This window comes from Thunnus maccoyii, chromosome 18, assembly GCF_910596095.1.
Source record: "Thunnus maccoyii chromosome 18, fThuMac1.1, whole genome shotgun sequence".
Classification (NCBI taxonomy): domain Eukaryota; kingdom Metazoa; phylum Chordata; class Actinopteri; order Scombriformes; family Scombridae; genus Thunnus; species Thunnus maccoyii.
This window is the reverse complement of record NC_056550.1, coordinates 14,416,267-14,437,633: the sequence shown is the minus strand read 5'-3', so window position 1 is coordinate 14,437,633 and position 21,367 is coordinate 14,416,267. Positions and strand designations below refer to the sequence as shown.

General features: G+C 40.0%; 3 protein-coding genes across 3 annotated transcripts; 2 read left to right on the top strand and 1 right to left on the bottom strand.

Annotated features, from left to right (window-relative positions):
- Positions 1 to 2,233: 2,233 nt before the first annotated feature.
- cbx8a (chromobox homolog 8a (Pc class homolog, Drosophila)) lies at positions 2,234 to 8,243 on the top strand. Its single transcript, XM_042392850.1, has 6 exons — positions 2,234 to 2,312; positions 5,184 to 5,601; positions 5,723 to 5,766; positions 6,185 to 6,250; positions 6,680 to 6,746; positions 7,211 to 8,243. The coding sequence occupies exons 2-6, from the start codon at positions 5,533 to 5,535 to the stop codon at positions 8,066 to 8,068; spliced, it is 1,104 nt and encodes a 367-aa protein (XP_042248784.1). The 5' UTR covers positions 2,234 to 2,312; positions 5,184 to 5,532; the 3' UTR covers positions 8,069 to 8,243.
- Positions 8,244 to 8,316: 73 nt separating this feature from the next.
- Positions 8,317 to 16,253, top strand: LOC121884177 (meteorin-like protein). Its single transcript, XM_042392859.1, has 4 exons — positions 8,317 to 11,054; positions 11,544 to 11,947; positions 13,835 to 13,894; positions 14,915 to 16,253. The coding sequence occupies exons 1-4, from the start codon at positions 10,969 to 10,971 to the stop codon at positions 15,250 to 15,252; spliced, it is 888 nt and encodes a 295-aa protein (XP_042248793.1). The 5' UTR covers positions 8,317 to 10,968; the 3' UTR covers positions 15,253 to 16,253.
- A 2,550-nt stretch (positions 16,254 to 18,803) lies between these two features.
- Positions 18,804 to 21,073, bottom strand: aqp8b (aquaporin 8b). Its single transcript, XM_042392862.1, has 5 exons — positions 20,506 to 21,073; positions 20,038 to 20,164; positions 19,732 to 19,946; positions 19,406 to 19,540; positions 18,804 to 19,041 (listed from the first exon to the last, which is right to left on the bottom strand). The coding sequence occupies exons 1-5, from the start codon at positions 20,763 to 20,765 to the stop codon at positions 18,999 to 19,001; spliced, it is 780 nt and encodes a 259-aa protein (XP_042248796.1). The 5' UTR covers positions 20,766 to 21,073; the 3' UTR covers positions 18,804 to 18,998.
- Between the last annotated feature and the right edge of the window lie 294 nt (positions 21,074 to 21,367).

Genomic DNA, 21,367 nt, shown 5'->3' with positions numbered 1-21,367 from the left:
GAAGCATCTTTGCTTACTGAGACAAAGAATGGAACATTAAACACACTAGAAACACTAACTTGGTTGTGAACCATGAATAGAAAAACAGATCGCGTTGCATAATCACAAATGATCCAGCACAAAGGGCCCTCTGTATTGCGTAACTGCACCAGTCACTTGTATTATCAAAACTTTACCCATGCATTATTTTTCTATTGCAGCTCGACCCCAAGCAGGAATGTAAACACGCAAAATAACTGGAGGAGGGCAGAAACGTCTATTATGTTAATCTTAAGATTGTATCAAGAAGAAAGGCTTTATGGAGGGCAGGTATTTGGCCACCACATTGGCTTATAAATGTGTGTGCAGTCCAGCACAATGTTTCAGGGAGGAGCATCAATTATGTGACATTCAAATGTAATGTGTCACCAAACAGGCTTCATGGCATTTCCAACACAAGGGTGAGTTTATATAAAGGGATGTTGTCTTTGAGCAGGCCTGTGTCACTATGACACAGCGATTCCTCCCTATATTATTATCATGCAGTAAAATTGAGATAACAAGATGACAGACCCACAAAGCTGCAGATACACATTGCTCAACTTTTCATCATTGAAATTTAAATCATGACCTTTTCGTCTTTCGAAGGATAGCTGATCTGAAAACTGAAGGCAGAGGTTGTTATGTTGTTGCTGCTAGCATCTCAGGCTGATAGAAAGATTGAATGAGAGAAAGGCCCTTGAAAGTGTGTGTGTGTGTGTGTGCTGTCTTCTTAAGTTTAGTCAGGGGAGTTGCTTATCAAAGAATGTTGACAGACAACAGAGCAAGTTTAAGAGGAAAAGAACAAGAAAGCTGCAGAGAAGCTACAAAGAAAAAAAAAGCAAATTTGTCTGTAAAAAGGTGCTGTTGCAAGGCCTTATTTGGGGTCACTATATTATTTAAATAAGTAAGGCCTTCCTCATGTACATTCTGGTTAAAATAGTTTCCAGGCATTTTCTCCTGTTTGTAATTGAATAAATCTTCTCCCTGAGCTCCCCTGTGATCTTGATTTTGTTGTCAATTTAGAGTCATTTCTCATAGAAATAATTAAAATGATTTCCATATCATAAAGTCTAATAGGTGGAACACCAAAGGCTCCAGAGTTACAACTTGTCAAAAAAAAGTGACATTAGTTTTACATATCAGTGATCAGTATAGATCTCACGGATCAGCAGTTTGGGCAGCAATTTCGCAAGACTTATCTCAACTTTACAGTTGACTCATTTTCAACCTTTATCGAAATTTTCACCTCTAAAAACAGACATTTTCTCTCCTCTCCAGGATCTTGTGTTGGATAAGAAAAATCCACTGAAGTGAGAAAGTTAATTCACTTCAAATTCAACTATCACTCACAGTGACTATTTAATAATCGGAATTAATGTATTAATTGACGAAAAAAAGAAGGTATTTTAAGTGTTAACCTGTATACCGACATCAAATGAGGGCAAAAAAATATGACAACTAATCTATTAATCTAAGCAGGCCCTTAAGGGACGTGTCTAAATCGCGGTCAAATACATGAATGACGTTGCACATTTTCTCAGTTGCGAAACTCAGTTGATATCAATCGATATGACCCATGAACACACAACCCACATGCCTCTCTCTCTGTATCTCTTTTCCTATGTAAGCTATATGGGCCTTTTTCATGTCTTTGAACCAGCTATGAGAGTCAGTCATGCATCAGTAGGAAACTGAAACATCGTTGAGCAGTGGGACATATTTATAGACCAAGTGTGATGTTTCACATTCCCCCTTTATCATCGTACCAGGCAGCCTGCTCAGTCTTGGTTTGGTGTGCAGCCTCACAGGATCATGTCAACACGCAAGATCATTTGGCAAATTCAAAGCCCAGCTGTGTGACCCGGCGGAGGCCTGAGCCACCTCATAAAATCAATTATTAATAGGCCTACAACATTTAAGGATTAAAAATATAGAAGGCAATTGCATGAATTAAGGTGTTATTTTTTAAAGTCTTGGTTTTCTTTCCAAATAGCGATGGAAATATCATCAGTGGACCTTTCATTTCTTTGTTGTGGGGCATGCATTTTTTTTTTTGAACAAGACAGAACTGTTAAACACAAATAGATCTAACCTAAAAACCCCAAATAGTTAATGCAGCATGAGACATGAGAGCCGGTGCTGTGGTGGGGTGCATCAGACTGTAAAGGATGCTTTCTAATTCGAAGCATGCGCTGAAAATATGGCAAAACTGCAGGTCAGACGCACACGGCTTCACAGTTTCTCGCTTGTGGTTTTCAGTCTGAGCCACCTTGAGCAGAAAATGTCGCCCGGTAAGTAGTACAGTGAACAGCGAGCTGTGTGCAGCAGTTGCCCAGAAACCAGAGAGCCAATAATGTTCCTACAGAGCCAGCTCTGTTTATTCATGTACGGCTGTCGCCATTGCGGCTCCGCACTAGAGCCTGCAGACTCACTTTTCAACGACTCGCAGCCAAATATGGAGAACCGCAGCAGCGTGCAGTGTGAGGCTGCCTCCCTTCAACACGCACCAGCCGCCTTTCTCTCTAAGCAGAAACCATAGCCATTATAGCACCGACAGGAAATGTCGGTCTACTATGACTATCAAAATGGTGGTCCATATTTCGACGGCAGCTACAACGCATCTTTTGTCCGCGGCGCGCCCGCCTTTGTCTGCTCCACAGCGGGGGGAATTGAAACTGACAGATAACAGCAAATGTATCATCCATTATCTTTAACATGATCGAGAGCAAAGACGGACAAAACGCCTCCGCGCTTGTGATGTTGTGTTGCGATTCCATTTTACACATCTGCAACATGATCCCACCTGATCTAATTAACTCTGCAAATAATTAAAATTAATTACAAAACAGAACATTTGGTTGGTTGGTTTGGTATAATTTAAGGTGAATCTGTCCAGATTTCACAGTTTTACAGGACATATTGAAGAGCACAGATCAAGAAACAAATGGAGAGAAATAAATGTTTGAGGCAATATCTTTCAAATAACAATAAAGATTCGCGTTAAAATCGTGTTTAATAACGACAAGGATTCCTGTTGCAATGTCATCTTTTAGTTCTCTGCGCATATGAAGGCTGTAAACTCTTAAAATTGCCACAGTGTCCAAATAATTTGTTGTCGGTCTACGGAAATTACTGGTCCACAGACACTTAATCAATGCATAAACAAAAAGCTTTTGGTGGAAGTTAATTGATGCTTGGACTTTAAACCTGCCGTATTATTGAGTGAATAAACTCTTAGGCTACTGCAAGGCTGCGCAGGCTGCATCTCTGTATGTGCTCCTTTTAAATATACAAACTGGAAAAATAAAGAAGAGCAAAACAGAAAAGAAACGGAGTAGAAATCTATAAATGAGGAAAAAAATGTATTTCCAGTACAGTGCGAATGGTCTTTTATGTTTAGAGCATTTTGAATAGATTAATTAACCTTCAAATGCCATTTATTCAGTTTATTAGAGAGGATGAAGTGGATGGCCTAGACGTGTTGGTAGGTAAAAGACTGTTAGGATTGAGATACACTTATGTTCCTCTGGATGTTTCCTTTTAAAATTTGGGCCACATTACTTATTATTTTATTTTTAATTATCTGAAATGAATGGCTGATGGATGTAAAATTACACCGGAGGCCTGCAGAGAATGACATGCTCCGCAGTTCTCTCGTTCTTAGATTTTTTGTGATTAATTGAATGAATTTATCCCATCGTTTTTTAAATATATTCTAGAAAAGGCTGAGGATTTATAATAATAATAATAATAATAATAATAATAATAATAATAATAATAATAATAATAATGATAATAATAATAATATAACAATAATATAATAATATAGAAAATGATAAAATACAACAATTTTATTCAATAACATTTTAGTACTTCGTTTATTTTTTAAGGTAAACAACAGCCAGAAACAAACAAGGAAAAAAATTATAATAATTAAAAATTAAATAAAATGGAATAACTGAATGCTTATTTTCTAAATCTCAACACCAGGCCCTCATGGTCAGATTTATACAAGAAAGAATGAAGATTGAATTAAAAAGTTTCAATCAAATGAAACATCTGTCTTGACTACAGATGTACAAAACTGTGTTTCTGTGTATTGATTAAAGAAATACATATTTTGTAGGTTGGTTTACAAAAGTTACAAAAGAGTTTTAGGTTTAACTTGAGATTTAATTTCAAAAAGCTTCACTGATATTGCCAAACAGATTATACTCTGCTGGGTTCAGTCCAATATACAATGTGAAGTTTCACTTTGGCTTTCTCACGTTTGCTTTCTGGCTTTCACTAAACGTAGAACTCATCCAGAACTTGAACTTGACAAACTCCCAATTAACCCTCCAGAAAATCCAGCATCCGTTTGAGTGGAGCAATAAATATGAAAACGCTCATTTTGGAACCACGTTTACCGTTCATGTAATTTGAGTCGACAGTCTTGTAAAATAAAAAAAAAATCACTGTCAAATAAATCATTTCTCGCTTTTCACTAATCATATACGTCTAAATATGCAGACTTCTGAAGGTGCTAGATATATAATGCAATGTAGATTATCTGGAATCCGCATTAAGAATCGACCAACTAAAAACATAGGTTCAAATAATGATAAAGAACTTGTTTGTGTTTTTCTGTCTGTCGTTGTGTGGCTTTATTAAACGGCAGATAGTTCGTGCGTAAAATCTGAATTTATACACAATGTGCAAAAGTTCACTTGGCATTGCATAGTAACGCAGGGGCCCTTTTCTTTTGATATTTAGCTCTGTGAACCTGAAACAGGTGAAACTGCAAATGAAAATATGTTGACACAGATTATATATTTTTAAAAATTATTTTAAATAATCAATCACAAAACTATTAACTAGTGTGTGTCTGGGGCCAGTGTCTTAAACATCCTCAATAAGGACACAGTATATACCGGTTATGGTCCTGTTTGATACATTATTTATGCAGGAACTTGTGTTTGTCAAGATACTAAATTATTGTTAATGATAAATTATTCATGTTTTTACATACATGTAGGCTATAAACACATTTTACAGATGTTTAAATGAGCTGTGGGTGAGGGTGAAACATTTTATTCAACAAACCATCCTCTTCTGTCGTTGAGTTTCTATATAATAAATTAAATCATAGTGAAATTAAATGATTCTTTATTTCATTTTAGGCTTCATGGACACCCCTTAGAGACTTCAGGGGGTCCCAGTCCAGGTCTCAGGGTCTAGGAGCCTCTGACTCCGCTTATTCCACTGTGCCAGACATTCCTGTACAGCAGCCAGAGCAGCGGGACTCCGCCCCTTCACTCAGAAACTCGGAGCACGTAGCAACAACTGAGCCAATGTGCTCCACCGCGATCCGTCCTACCGACTGCGGTGCCTGGCAACAGAAAAAAAGACGTGATGACGTCCTCTCCAGATTGCGTATTATGGGATGTGCGGAATTAAACAACCCGGAGAGGACACGGGGAAGCCAAAAATAATAATAGCGACAGAAATAAACGAGGTGCATGGTGGATCATGGAGCTCTCGGCTGTCGGTGAGAGCGTCTTCGCAGCCGAGTCCATCATTAAACGGAGAATCAGACGGGTATTCGCTGCGTTTTTTACCCACAGCCTGTGTCTCTACACCTATTACGCAACCGTTTGATTGTGCAGCGCCGACAGGCCATCCTCTGATAACCTGAATATGTTACGGATCTGTTTTGCAGGGTCGTTGGGAATATCTCGTGAAATGGAAGGGCTGGTCTCAGAAGTGAGTATAATATCCGAGGCTGTGAAGGACAGCGCTCCATCCTGGCCGCTCGCACAACTGCACCACCTCAGAGTCTGCCCTAATTCAGCTTGTGGATGTTTTTTTATCCATATCATCTGCTCTGTGTACTGTTGTGCAGTGTGTACTGTATATCAAGTCGCCTGTGCTTAACAGCCAGGTGTTGTATATGTGTGAGGATCAGTCCACTGGGATGTATGAAAGTCCACACTATAGCTTTAGCAATGGCTGGGTTCACCATGCGTCACTGTCCGCTACGTCGTCTGTATTTGCAGCGCACACAGCGAGATTGCTTTGACAAAAGTATTTTAACGCGTGTGTGTGTGTGAGGGTGTTGGCGTGTGACCCGCTCTCTGTGTGGTGCCAAACACCTCTCCTCTTCGTTGTCGTGACATATTAGGTACAGCACTTGGGAGCCGGAGGAAAACATTCTGGATGCACGTCTCTTCGCTGCCTTCGAGGAGAGGTGAGGTTTTGACAGCGCAGCAGTAGGCCTCTCTGCAGAAAAAGAGATGGCACCGCGCATTCTGTACTTCAAAAATGCCCATACAAATAAGACATTTAGTGTAGATTTGACTCATAAATCTAAGTTTCAGTAAAGAAAGTGACAACAAGTTTCAGTTGGGCGAGATTATTCAATTTTCAGTTCAAATAAACTAGTTTCAAGATCTTCTTATTATCACAAGCAATTTATCTGTTTCATTCTTACTCGTTTTTCATTTTGATAGAACTTTTTTAGAATAAAAACTGCCCTGAAAATTGGACGAATCTCACTTTATTGGCAGAGTTTGGCCCTCACTTGTAAAAATGTTTTCCGATTTAATTACAGATCAAATAATCACGTATTTGTTAATGTGTTGTCATGATGATTCGTATCATTATTTTCATCCATCAGGGAACGCGAGCGAGAACTGTTCGGGCCGAAAAAGAGGGGACCCAAGCCTGAGACATTTCTCCTGAAGGTTGGTGAATCTTTTGATTGCGCATTTCGCGGGTTTTCAGGTTCATTTCATCCTCTCGCCTCTCTTAGGCGTGTCATAAATGGTGCAGATGATGAATAATTTCCATGATGTGACAACTACCTGGTTGATTGATTCCGAAACTGTTGGACTCTGATTCAGACTTACAGATAAATGGAATGACAGTTGAACCCAAAAGAAAATATCTCATTGTTTGACTTTCATGAGGTGAAGTTACGGTACAATTTAAGCATCCATAACGTATAATATAAATTATGTATGTGACTTATTTTTTCTTTTCATAGCCGTGCATTCCTTTAAAAAAACAAATCTTCTTTAGGACGAGGCCTTGAACGTCCTAACAGATCTCCAGCTGCCTCTCTTAAACCTTTAAATTTCCTCAGGAGACTTTAAAATTTCATCTCTGGAAAACCTCCTCACATAAACCGTATTTGCTCTGTCCTCAGGCCAAAGCCAAAGCCAAAGGAAAGACGTATGAATTTAGAAGAGAGCCTCCCAGGGGGATTCAGGTTTCCTATCCTATCCCGGAGCCTGTCATAACGCCGAGGGCCCGGGAGGGTTTACGCGCCGTGGTTCCCACAATCTTCCCACCGAGCGCAGTCAACAGAGGAGAAAGTGTCCACATCCGACCACCAGAGCCAGAACGGAGGCCCAGACCTGCTCCACCAGAGTCTCTCGCAGTCCAAGAACCGGCCAGTTTCCCCAAAAAGAGAGGGCGCAAACCGAAGCTTCATCTGCATTATGATGAAGAAGATGCATGCGGCTCAGCAGAACCTGACACCAAAAGGAGCAGGTTACTGGAGGAGCCCGTGTCACACGGTCTGTCCAAAATGCCCCGACGCTTGCATCATCGGGGAGAGACGTCAGATCCAAGCCTCATCCAGCTGACAAAGAGGTTTCAGGAGGAGACCACGATCACGCCCAAATCCAGCAGCGAGCAGAGACATTTGGGGGGCGCAGGCCTGTCTTACACCTGCGCGTTCCGTCCAGATGTGCGCAAAGGTGATCAGGGGGGTCAAAGGACTACTTGTTTGGCCGGGATGTCTATTCCTCAGCCGGGCAAGCACTCTGCAAAACACCGGAGCCATCAGGTGAAGGAGTGTTGTCTGCCCCGGGAACAACCGGCTGCCATCTCCAGACAGTCAGAGTCCATCCAGGATTTATCCACGCGACCAGCCTCGTCTTGGACCCCCAGTTTCACCAACCTGGACTCTGTGACCGTTACAGATGTCACCATGAACTTCTTGACAGTCACCATCAGAGAGAACAGCACGGACAAAGGCTTTTTCAGAGATAAAAGATGAGTATTTGCATTTGATGTAGGTCAGAGGAGGCGAATATACGCCGGAATAATTGTTTAACATGCTACAAACTAACAAGCCCACTGTAATACTATATTTTTTCTATGTAACGTTCAAATGTGTACATTCAATATTTAATACGCTGCTGAAAAAATTAAAATTTCAAGTGACATTGTAAGTTTGTGCTTTTGTTGCGCTTTTTACACTTAAATGTTTGTATCACAGCCCTTTTAAAACATCTAAAAAGACAAGGCCAATAATACAACAGTTGAGTATGTACAGACTGTTTTATCTTGGAAAGGTGAGTGTGTATTTTGAACATCATTTCCAGTCCTACCATTACTCCCTTCTTCACATGCTGTTTGATTTTATCAACCAAAACGCTACCGAGTAAGAGGTTGAAATAAATATATTTTTCTTTCATCCAGAGTAAGTATATTAGAAAGTTTTTAGGCAGCAGGACCGTACAAAATAACCGAAATAATAACTTGCACTTAGTGTGCTTATGGGATCTTTGATTTCAGAAATAATCAACATATTTAGAAGGTTGAAATAAGATTGTGCATGTATGTTGTAGGCTTTCAGATTAATCTAAAAATACTTGATTAGACGGCAAAATGTAGTATTTTTGTAAACTGCATAATTAAAGGCCTTACGGCTGCACTACTATGCAGAGGTCACGGCCAAAAAATATATGATAATTATTCTAACACTGACTTGCGGATCACATTATTTGGAACCACGAAAAATATGCTATTTTCTGTTGTAATTTCAAAAAGAATCAATATAATAATAAAATAATCAGCACAAAAAGTGAAACGTTTTCTGGGAGCGGCACCGGTTGACTTCAAGCAGTGAAGGCCTGAACTCAAGTTGAGGAAGTCCTAGTATTTATTTGCCTTTATGTTTATTTTAATATCAATGTTTTTCAAGTTTCGCTTCGTGAAACGTATCCAAGAACTGAGGAGTTAATTGAAACATAGAAACATACTCTTCTTGTTTCATCATCATCATCACTGCGGTCGAATTAGACTCCCAGAGTCTGAAGTCAGGCCTTAAAGTTGACGGCGAGCCTGTGGCCTCAATGCAGATATAGATTAATTATTTTGGTAGTTTTAATTTATTGAGGCAACCGAGCTATTAATGATTTTAATAGATTGTTTATAGACATAACCTAATCATTTGAGTGCTATTGAAAGGGAATAGAGACCCAGGATGAACTACGGAAACTGTGACCCCGTGTTGAGTTGGGTTATGATCATGTGGGTAACCTGCTTTTTATTTCCACCAATGACAGTGTTTTCTGACATCACCACGGTCCATTAGGCCTCAAGGATTCAGAGCGCACTGTGCCAATAAGAGGCCGCTCCTTTCAGACACAAAGCCTCCATTCATTTGACTTTGCTTTGTCTCTCTGACTGTCTTGTACTCCTGCGAAGGAGCTGCGGTTGGTTTCTGGCTCACCAACAAATGTAAGAAGACCGCTGCGATATTCAAGTAGTGTGCAGGCTACTGTCCTCATTTTTTATGGTAGTTTAATGGAAAATGATGAAGCAGACATTTTTAGAAAGCAAAATCATAAAAAAAAGCATTCATGCAGAGCCAACATTGTTTCTTTTCCATGTCTAAAATGTATCATATACCCTAATATATTGTCACAGCTGCATATATCCCTATAAGTTTTGTAAATTTGAGTTTTTGACATGTGATGAGATTCAGGATCTCTTCCACAGTTCAGGATTTATGTGTCTTGATGCCCCTATGGAATAGAGAAAGGATTTTCTTGCAGCTGAGACAACATCTGGCCAAAATTCTCCATATGAGTGTAATTTACTCAACGACATACCCATCAAAAACCTCAACCCCTTTGATCTGCTGCTGCCCGAGGGCCTATAGGCTAAAAGCAAACCTTGAGAGAGCAGCAGCCATCAGCCCTTAGAGTGGCCTGCGTGGTTACGGTCCACTAATTTACCTCCACAAGATGTCGCCACCGGCAAGACCTTGAACCGGTGCCAAATTATTTTTGCACAGGAACCCCTGCAGGTTAAAATGGAGCGAAACGGCTCATCATCGGTGGATTAATCATTGCTGAAAGCTGGTAACGCATTCCAGTTTTTTTTTACTTATCTACAGTATTGGCGATTGTTGAGTTATAGCCTCCTGCTGTCGGTTTCTTCGGGCCAGAAAAGCCTCCGAGAGACTACATTTTGCCCTCCAGATGTGAGGGGGATTGTGCGTTGCGTCATCCTGCCACTAGATGAAGCTACAGGCACAGAAACACAGACACTTTTATATTTTCTTCCCTTTGTTTGTTTTTCTTCTTTTTTCAGTTGGCCTACTTTTGAAATGATATAGTCATAAATGAGATTAATTGCTCTAACAGCATAAAGCATGCTAAAAATGACTCACAATTTGTTTTCTTTTGGGGGTCTAGTTATTTTCAAGTGCGCAATTTTCAAGTAAAAAAAACAAAGAGGATTCACATTTAGGCTATTAATGCCAAGTATAACTCAACTCAGAACTCGGTTAAAGTAACATAAGAAACCACTGACAGCCTCAGAAGTGAATGAATTATTGTGCACTGATGGCTGGAGGCTTTGAAACTGATTCTCTTTAGAGAGGAAAGACCTGCAGAGGCCAGCAGTCCCCAACAACTGGATCTGTCCTAATTACAGAGAGAGAGAGAGAGAGAGAGAGAGAGAGAGAGAGAGAGAGAGAGAGAGAGAGAGAGAGAGGACAAGTGGATCGCCCCTCATCCTTTTTTTCCCCTAAAGCTGAATCACATCATCACGGTGCAGCAGAGGGTTTCTTGTACTCTCGGTATAACTCTCAAACAGAGAAACTCTCTGTAGCCATGCACTGCCGTCAACTTAATTTTAGATTTTTGTCTTTCCGCGGGTGAGATGTTGCCAAATGTGATTGTTTCGATGTATATTCTGGCTCTTCAGTTGCGGCACTGCGCGGCTGATCTGTGCAACTGGACTGGAAGGTGAGGGACTTTTCTCATTTCTGATGAAGATTGTTACAATAGGCTTGAAGAGCAGATTTGAAGGACCATTTATGATGGGTTTATAAGTTGCAACTAATGATTGTATTAATAGGCCATTAATGCTTTGTATATAGTTAAACGTGAACTACTTACTACTGCAGAGACATAAATCCATTTATTCACATTATTAACACTTACTGCAGATTCAATGGATTTGAAACCCTCTATTATCTACTTACATAACATTTATAACTGCGGCTTATTAGTGAGAAATCAGTGCATTTATTAACAACATTATAGGCTAAAACTACCTTATTACCAATATAAATTATAAACACCAGTCAATGGGAACCTAAAATGTGTTAATATTGACCAATAAAGCATTAGTAAATGATTTCTTAACATTTGATAGAGCCATTAGACAGTGGTCATTTGAATGTTGGAAACCTCTTTCTGAAAGAATCATTTGATGCTTCCCGCTTTTTCCAGCGGTTTTGCAGCTGGTGTGGACTCCAGGATTGTACTCCAGGTGCGGCTTCGCTGTACAGAGGGCTCGGTAAGGTGGATCTACCCGGGCCAGGCTGTCAGAGTGGTCCTGGAGCCCAACCTGTCTTCAGCCCGGCGCACCACCGTCTGCATCAAACCGTCTCCCTCTTTCCGCGGAGCCAGTGTGTTCATTGAACGGGCCGGGAAGCTGGAGCTCCTGGTGACGGACAGCGAGCGTCCGGAGCAGGTGTTCTGTTTCCGGGCAGATGGACCACATAGGCCCGCTATCTACCTCCAGGCCAGCCCGCAGAGAGATGGAGCCTGGAGCCGACGCGCAATGGGCTTTAGATATGAGCTGCTGGGTAACAGGAGCGCTGCACCCAACCTGGGCCACAGCGGGCTGCAGAGTGAGTACACCCTCTCTAAGCGGTACTGAGGCTTCATTGGTACAACTTTCTGACAAGACTCCCATTAGAAAAGGTGTATAAGTTATACATAATGGCTATATTTATGGTCAATAAATCATTTACTAATTTCTTTATGGATCATTAATAAATCATAATTCTAATTTTTAGGTCGCTAGGTTGTGAGAAACCTCTTTGAAATATCTTTGATTGGATCTTATGACAAGGGCTGCAACTAATATTATTTTCATTATCGATTAATTGATTAATCTGTCGCTTATTTTCTCGATTAATCATTTAGTCATTTGGTCCATGAAATGCCAAAAAAAAAAAGTAGATCACTGTTTCCCAAAGCCCAATGTGCAACCTCAAATGTCTTGTTTTGTCCCAACCAACGGTCCACAAACCAAAGATATTCAGTTTGTGATCATAGAAAATATTCACATTTAAGAAACTGGAACAAGAAGATTTTAGTATTTTTTTCTTTAAAAATTACTTTAAAACACTGCAGAGGATCTGGACCAAAATCCAAATATTAAGCACTTACTAAACATTTATTATTAGATCAAATGCATTTATAACTGTCTTATTACCAAATAGAATAAACATTAGAAAAGGAGAATTTCCATGACCTGGCAACCCAATATTTGTTCTTCTTAATGGCTTAGAATTATAAAACATAAAGCATTAGCAAATTATTCATCAACCATTAGTAAAGACATTGTACAGTTTAAAAAGGGATTATAAGAAAGTGACACCATTTCAAAGCCATTTCTTGCATGAACTGTTGACTATTCGCAGGCAGTTCAAATCACTGACTCATGGCCTGTGCTGGACAGTCCTAATTCCTAGTTTAGGAAAAAACAGTGGTTATTATATACAGACCCCAATCATGGCGAGTGGAGCATGCAGCTGCTGGTCAGTCTTGTGTTTTGTCTGGCTGTCTGGTTTCCATCGAGGGACAAAGCAGAGAGGACAGAGCAGACCCACAGGGCGGCTGAAGGGCAACGGTCCAAAGAGGCCTGAATTGAGACTGCAAATACTTTGCAGATTCCGCAAATGCCTCATCATTGTGTATGGATTTTTATTAGCATTTATCCATGTGTGCGGGCCTTTCTCAATGCGGTGATGTCATTCTCTGTCTATAATAGACAGCTGCTGGTTTATCTTTTCTGTATTGCCAGCCTGGCTGAGTGGTTGACTCCTGCAGTCTCCTTCATTGGCACGGGGTCATTCAATTAAGTAGATACAATAGGAGTCAAACATGGGGTCAAGACTAGCTTGGGTTTTTGATCTGCAGGCGGTGTAGTAGGCAGACCACTTAAAGGAGCACAAACACAGACGCAGCATTCCTTCATTTAACCCCAAATTTCTTCACTCTGTGATGCGAGGGAGATGAATGGAGATGGTATGTGTGTGTCAGCTTTTAGGTCATTGGAGTGGTGGGGTGGAGGAGTGACATTTATCTATCAGTCACTGTCAGTCTAGATGGTGCTTTGCATCATGCATAGTTTCGGAAAGAGAGGGAATATGGCACTAAAAAGACTGCAACTTTGAATAATATTGACATAATTTGACTAATTTGGATGGCTGAAGCTTCATAGTAGCTTCAAATAAACTTTTAAATAGATTTTTGCACATGAGGGCTGTGGATTTTGTCCCCCATTACTTACTTTGAAAGTGCATGTAAGGGATCTCTTAATGGGCAGTATGAACAAGAGGAATGATTATGGCAAGAAAAACATGTCAATGTTCGTTTGGGCACCTGACTGTTGTCATAAGACAGTCTTGAAAAATTGTGAACCTGTCCTTTAAATTGATATAAATCACATAGTTGAATTGGCAATAAAACACTTTCTCATTTTCTTTACTGATTTCCTTCACCCGCAGCTTCATGTCGGCCTTGCAATGACACAGAACTTCTAATGGCCATCTGCAACAGTGATTTTGGTGAGTACTCATAATCTCACTCTATTAAGCCAAGACATACCATATAAACACATTGACACATTTCTATTAAATTCCGACTAAGATCATGATCTTTTCTTTACAAAGCAATGAAATGTGAGCCAAACTGGAAAGGACTAGAGGAGACTATTAGATACAGTCTTCCTTCTCTGAGCAACCAGCATGCATAAAAGTTCCTGGATGTGAGTGTTTCCATATGAAGTGTGAAGCTTGAAGTTGCACCAAAAAGGGGCATCATTTCTCATTAAATCTTAGTGCGATAAAGATTCAAGATCCAGATTTATTTAAGACATAAAATACTTGTTGGGAAAATAATTGTGTCCAACAAGTTGTTTTTTTTTTTTTACAAGATTAAAGTTCAATGATCATGTTAAAAATGATAAATCTATGAATATGCCTTTTTTTTTTTATTTCAAAAGTTTAACTGTTTGACACAAGATTTCAGTGTATGTGCACTTATGTGAGTTGAATATTGCACCATGATTCGAAAACTAGTTGTGATGTCACAAATCATATGTACATAATTTAAACTGAGGTTTAAGGTGAGTGTAAATAAACTTTACCTCTACAAAAACAGCCAAGTAATGTCAATCTCTGCACATACATAATTCTGCACAGTGCAGCTCAAACATCCGCTTGAAGTAAAAATAACTGGAGAGAGACTTTAAAAAAACTTAAAAAAAAAAAACTGTTTTTATGGTTGGGTGTAGGCCAAAAAAGCAGCAGCTCTACTGGCTGTGCAGAGGAGGCTGAACAGATGTGGATGGAGCTGCAGAATGGGAGTGCTTTATAGAAAGCAATAGAGCAGAAGCAATAGGTCTTCAGAGCTTTATATCTGTCCCTTAATAGTCTCACAATACTGCCTTGTTAATTTTAAGATAAGGGAGAGTATATAAGCAGCTAAATGGCTAAAGGAAAGAGTCAGAAAAGAAAAACATTCGGATAATAGTAAGATTTGGAGGGAATTTTTATGATCTGATGTCCTGCTCTTTGTTCTTTCAGTTGTCCGAGGCTATATCAAGAATGTGTCCCACCACCCTGAACATCAGACATCCCTTGTGGAGGTGTCAGCCTCGAGGGTGTACTGGCAGCGCAGTGGAGTGTTCATGCAACAAGTGGCTGCCTCTGGGTCATCTCGGTCAGTCCCATCTTGGCACGGACACATCCACACACTCCTGCAGTGCTACGTGAAGCCTGGGGATGGAGAGTTTCTTTTCACGGGGTCAGAACACTTCGGGGAAGCTTGGTTAGGGTGTGCCCCGCGATACAAAGACTTCCTGTCTGTCTACCAGACTGCCCGGGCGTCACTTCGGAATTCCTGCGACTTCCCTTTAGACTGAGGAAGTGCACTGCTGAGCCCTACCAGTCTTTATCCACGGACATCCTCACCACTGTGCTGGCACTGTGGGATCCCTGTAACGTTGTCATGGCAAAGGGACTGTGCCATCAAGGTGGCATCCAGCATTACCAGCAGGGACAGATATACTGAATGGCTGATGGAGAGTACATTTGGAGGAGCAGAACAGGCGCAAACAGCAGGGCCTCCTGCTCTGGTGCCTCCCGAGGCTCAGAGAGGGCCAGCCTTTGTCTCTCTCCCATCACTGCCCTCGGTCCTGGGAGACTAAGAAGGGGTTGGGTTGCTTCTCTCTCTTTGTGCTTCTTTCCACATCGGCTGTTGTTCACTTTGCTGGCTCTGTGTGAAAATTGCCCTCTGAACTGAGGTGGGAGGGAAGAGTTAAGTACGATCATTTATAATTGCCAGTTTGTCTTAGTGAATAGGCTTGTATATGACTAAGAAGTTATTCTTATCCTGATTCATCATCTGCTAAAGTTTCAAATCCTCATTTTTTTGGTTATTTATATGTTTTGTACACCACACAAGACCTTTGAATGAAATGTTTTTGTATCTAACAGTGCTTACAATGCAAACTATCTGATGTACTGAAGAATCCACTGTATTACATTTATTCAACAGATGTTTTGCTGTATTGTTCAATTTTGGTTAATTACATTTTCCTTTGTTTTATTTTTTCCTCCCACATACCATTTTTATGGTGCAATCAATTTTTCCAACATTTCAAAATTGTTGATTTAACAGAGACACAGTTTTTGTATTTGTGTTTGAATCAGAGACTACATTAAATCTTTTAAAAGCTTAGCCTGGCTTAGCTTAGCTTTGACTGGACGTTGCATGTTTCTCTCTGTCTTTCATCTGCCAAACTCAATATTTTAATTCTCCCAATCTTGCAAGAAGAAGTAAAACATTTCCTCAGTTTTATTTACCCATTTATCATGACTGTGGGTTGTTTCAATAAACTGCACAAAAATGAACATTTAAACATTTAACACAATAAATACAAAATAATATTTTTGAACATTGCTATTTGCAGATTTTATTTTACAACAGAGAATCTGCTTGGTTCATGTGTAAGTGATGAAGTGTTTAGATGTGAATTGAGCTCATGAACAGTGCATAAAAATCTAAATTTCATGAGGTCCTTCAGCTTAGGAGAATAGTCTGGCCCCTAAAGACCAATGCGCTCTTTTTTCATAGGAGGCTTGGTAAAGTCGTGAATGAACTTAAGCCCCCATTTCCCATCATATGCTGCATAATCTCTGGTTTATGAGAAGAAAAGGATTTAGAGCTAAGTGTCCTACAAGCTTATTTTAGTCCTTTTCCTTCTGCATCCCATCTTTCTCCCTGTAATCAGATTCTTATGATAATAAGATAGCCCTACCATAAAATGAAATACAAAATCTCCTTAGATGGCCAAAGTTCTGAGCAGACTGAGTCAGACGTTTCTTTTGAGTTGTGTGGCCCCTGCATCATGGCCGGAGAAGACAAATGGACAGATGTGAGGCCCCAAAGCCTGGAGATCCTCCCCTCAGCCCCTCCCCAGAAGAGGGGAACAATTAATTGACTTTTAAAGCAACTGCTTTCTTAGCCTATTCCACACTTCTCCTTGGCTGAGCAGGGCTCACAAATTGGTGTGTTGAACTTTTTATGAGGACTAAATAGCCGCCAATGAAAGTGTAAATGACTGTGTGGTGAATGGGGCCCACACAATGACCCTGCAGCGACAAGGCCTCTGGCAGACATAATGACCATTGTCACGGCTGCTGTCATTGAGAAACCATCAGGGCTCATGAATCCGAGAAGCCAGAGGAGGGCTGATCCCTGCTTTTTAATTTCCGCCTGTCCAAATTTCTGCTGTTCTTGTTATCTTTGATATTTCTCCCTATTTCCCTTCTTTTTATGCATGTCGTCTGTTTCAGCTTCAGATAAAACTTGATTATAAACCTGCAGTATATACATTTAAGACATCTCAGCTACTGAAAACATGACTTTTTTATGCAAAAATGTAATTCCTCATTTGTGTAGTTCAAACCACATTTATTATTATAGTAGACAAATGGAGCCTCACAGTAGTTCATGCAGGCACAGAAATCACTTATGTCCATGACCTGTTTCTCTTGATATAAACATTTGGTGCTTCTTCAGTCCACAACAACGGTGAGCTCTGCATCCTTGCTGCTACATTGTTGAAGAAATGTAACTCCCTCTACCTCCTCAGCCTCCTCTTGTATTAGCTTTCAGTTGTTTGTGAATTTTGAATGTTTAATTCATGTGTCTGTGTTCATCACATATTGTGTATCTCAAGGACAGTTTGTGTGAAGCTGCTCAGAGAGCAGAGAAAACTGAGCAAAAAATCGTTAGAACCTGACTGAAATACTTTTGTCATAAAGATTTTTAGTTTATTTAAAAACATGTTTATGTATTGTATATAAGACACAGTTGAAGGTTGCAAAAATGTATTATTTTGATGAATTTTACCCATAAATCTTCTACAAATGTTTTCTTTTTTTTTTTGGCCAACAGAAGCCCAGTTTGAAGTCTCCTCCCTCAGTGTTGTCCCAGGGGGCCACCATGTCAAATTTCCAAGCAAAAAATAACCTCTCTACAGGCTTTTGAGACCACACAATTCTCAACTCTGGGAATTCCAGCAGGCTCTCATGGGGAACGAGCCCAGGAGGGCTCAGCCCGGAGCTGCTGCATGATGCACCGGCAGGAGTCCACACAGACTGGGGGGTAATTGGTTTATCTCACCGCCTGGCCTGCTTTCCCATGTGGGCCACTGCTGTGGGGAGGCCCAGGGGTACAATATGGAAACAGCATGATACCCTCCAGTGCCGAACAAGCATTCACTGCTCCTGCTATAGAGATCAGGGACATGGTACCAGGAACACAAAGCTGAAGCAGAGATGTCTCTTGGCTTTGAAAAGGTTGCCATTTGGTCTCTTTTTAATGGTGGGCAGCATTTGTAGTTGAAAATCTGAAGTAATTCAATTTTGGCCTTAGCTTTTTTATTTTTTTTGTCAATTTAAAAAGTAACTAGTTAGAGCAGAGGGTTTTCCCTTAATGTCTTTGCATAATTGGCATCACTCATGCACCTGGTTGAAAATTTGATTTTTCTAATGCCTTTGTGTTCTTAAAAGTGAAACACAAAAATGACTCATTTAGCATTTATTTCTCTTAACTGCAGGATAAATATATATGCTCACATCATATATTGTGTGGAAGTTCTGAAGAGTTGTGCATCAGGATATGTGAAAATGAATTTTCACTTACAATCTGATGCAGTGTGTACAAATACAACTTCACACACTAACCAGTGTCCAATATCCAGAAAAGAAACTTGGCTGGATACTGGACAATTCATTTTTGAATGCCAGACCAGTTAACCCAGTTTACTAATTATCTACAACTCTGTTTAAATTTAACTTCACCTATAATAGTGTGACAGGACTTATTAATAAAACCAGTATCATATCAAATAAATCTGTAATGCTAAGCATAATGTAACATACTGTACAAAGAGAAAGGGGAAATACTTCTTTAATCATCAAATTCCAACACTGGATGTTTCATGATGTGACAGAACTTAATTTTATTATATAGCAAAGAAAATCTAATCATACAGAAACATCTCAGTTGACCAAATAAAGTGAGAGTTTTATTGTAACTGTTGATTTTTTAAAAAGCCATGTGATGATTAATCTCACTTAAGTTGATGCACACAGGATCTCATTTCAGGATGAGTCGAATCTTCCTGTCTCCAAGTATGAGTCTGCAAAAACAGGAAAATAGATACACAGTATGTTCAGCAAGTAATAAGTCTTTCATTTTCATACAATATACAACCATGATTTTTAAAGCAGTTGTTTAAAAAAAGACAAAAAAAATCTTTTATACAAAATTCTGTTAATTTTTTTCTGACTTTGTTTTCTAATATTTGCTTTTTTTTTCTTGTGAAACACAGAATTCCTTCCACTTTTCAGGCCTCTAAAAGAGGCATGAAATGAAACTGTCTTTGGTTGAAATGCTCACAACTCATGTCCATAACCTATGATGAGGTGTCACAAGAAGACTTTAAGGCAAAAATGCTGTGAACCTCTGGATCAAAGTATCTGTCAATCTTGTGCTGCACCTACCGAACCAGTGCAGCTGCTATTACACCTCCAGTGATGGGTCCTACCCAGTAGAGCCAGTGATAAGTCCAGTAGTTGCTCACTATGGCTGGACCAAAGGCTCTGGCTGGATTCAGACAGGTACCAGATACATCCCCACTGATACAATAAAGAAAAAAATTAGATGTTTAATGTATTGCAATAAATGGGTTTTCAACTATTTGTGTCGTAAAAAAAAAAAGACAGATATTAATGTGAATAAGAATAAGTGAGATATGAAATTTTAAAAACTTTCACCTGGACAAATCTTGTAAGCACCATGAATGCATTTAAACCAGAAATTTACTCACCCAGCCAAGACGTTGATGATGACAGTGCAACCCACCATGAACGGCGCGAGGGGGCTTTTGGTCTTGGTGTTGACGGCCGCCAGCAGCACCACCATGGTGACCAGGCAGGTCATGGCGATCTCTCCAATCAGAGCTCCACCTATTTCACTGTCAGCCTGAAGCAGAGCAAACGCGGCCCCCTGGGCCTTGGCATAGTTCTCTTTGGAGGTCATTGCCTGTTGACACCAGCCAGCAATGATTCAGTGGTGAAGAATAGGTCTGCTTTATGTAAATATCAAAGAGTCTAAGATGATTTTTGTGACTCACCTTTGCCAGAGCAGCTCCAAACACCCCTCCAACCACCTGACATGCAAGGTACGGTACCACCATATGCATCTCCATACCCCCACAAAGATAGATGGCCAGGGTGAACGGGGGGTTGAAATGGGAGCCACTGGCGGAGACACAAACAGAGAGAAAAATTGTGTGATATACAGATGCATGTGAGGAAATAATGAAATCACAGCACAACAGATGAGATTGAGACTGATTGTGCAGCTTTTGTCATTACCTTATCTAAACAATAACCTATTTAAATCTGTACTTAAAGCTACCATAAACTGAGAAAATCTTTTGACGTCCTGTTTCTTAAAGTAAAAAAATGTATGTGTAAATAATTCCAGGATAACTAAGAATAAAAAAAACAATAAAACATGCATATTTTGTATTTTTTTTAAAAAGCCTAAACAAGCTGGCTTTTCAAATATTTGAAAACATATTTTAGATGATCCTCACCTGATGTTATCCATGCAAGCCACCATCACGGCTACAGCAAAACCATGCACCAGAGCTGGCTGAAGCCTCCCTGGACCCTCCACGTTCTCTATGACTGACACACACCCGATAAACACAAAGAACATCGTTCCCACCAGCTCAGCCAGACAGGGCTGGAATAACCTCTCAAACTTGTTAGGAGGTCTGGCGGGAGATGGTTTAGAATCTGAGGACACAAGAGAAGTCCCCACTTCGCCCATCTCTGTCCTGTCATCAGCCATGATTCCTCAGTGAGGTCTGATTGTAAGAGCTGAGGATGTGACTTTGACTGTGTTTCCCCTGATGTGTGCATACAAATATCTCCATTCTTGGTTATCAGATGAACTTTGGCGAGTAAGGTTAGAGTCTAGAGGTGTTGCTCCACTGACCTCCTTGTCTTATTAATCCAAAGTAGCTTGTCCATTACATGCTCTCTCATTACAAGAGTTCACTTACCAAGATAAACATTTCATGCAATTGCCGACAGGATTGTGAACTCTTCCATGACCAGTTTAAAAATCAGCTAGTTTTTGTCAATAATAAAATCTAATAATTTACTATGAAGCTGTATAAACAGGTTTTCAAACATTTTCCAAGGCAGGGTCAAAGCAGGACAAATCATGGCATGACACAACAACAACAGTTGTTGGCAACAGTTCCCTTGTTTTTCAGTGTAGATACTTTTGGACTTCAGTGCTGGTAAAGTCAAGTTTCTTAAATCCTGATGATAAAATTGCTTTAAAAAAAACCATTTGCATTTATTATGGTGCATGCCAGAACTCCTCTTAAATGTTTACCTGAGAGCAAAGTCTGTGCCCTTTTTTCCAATTGGGAAAAAGATTAT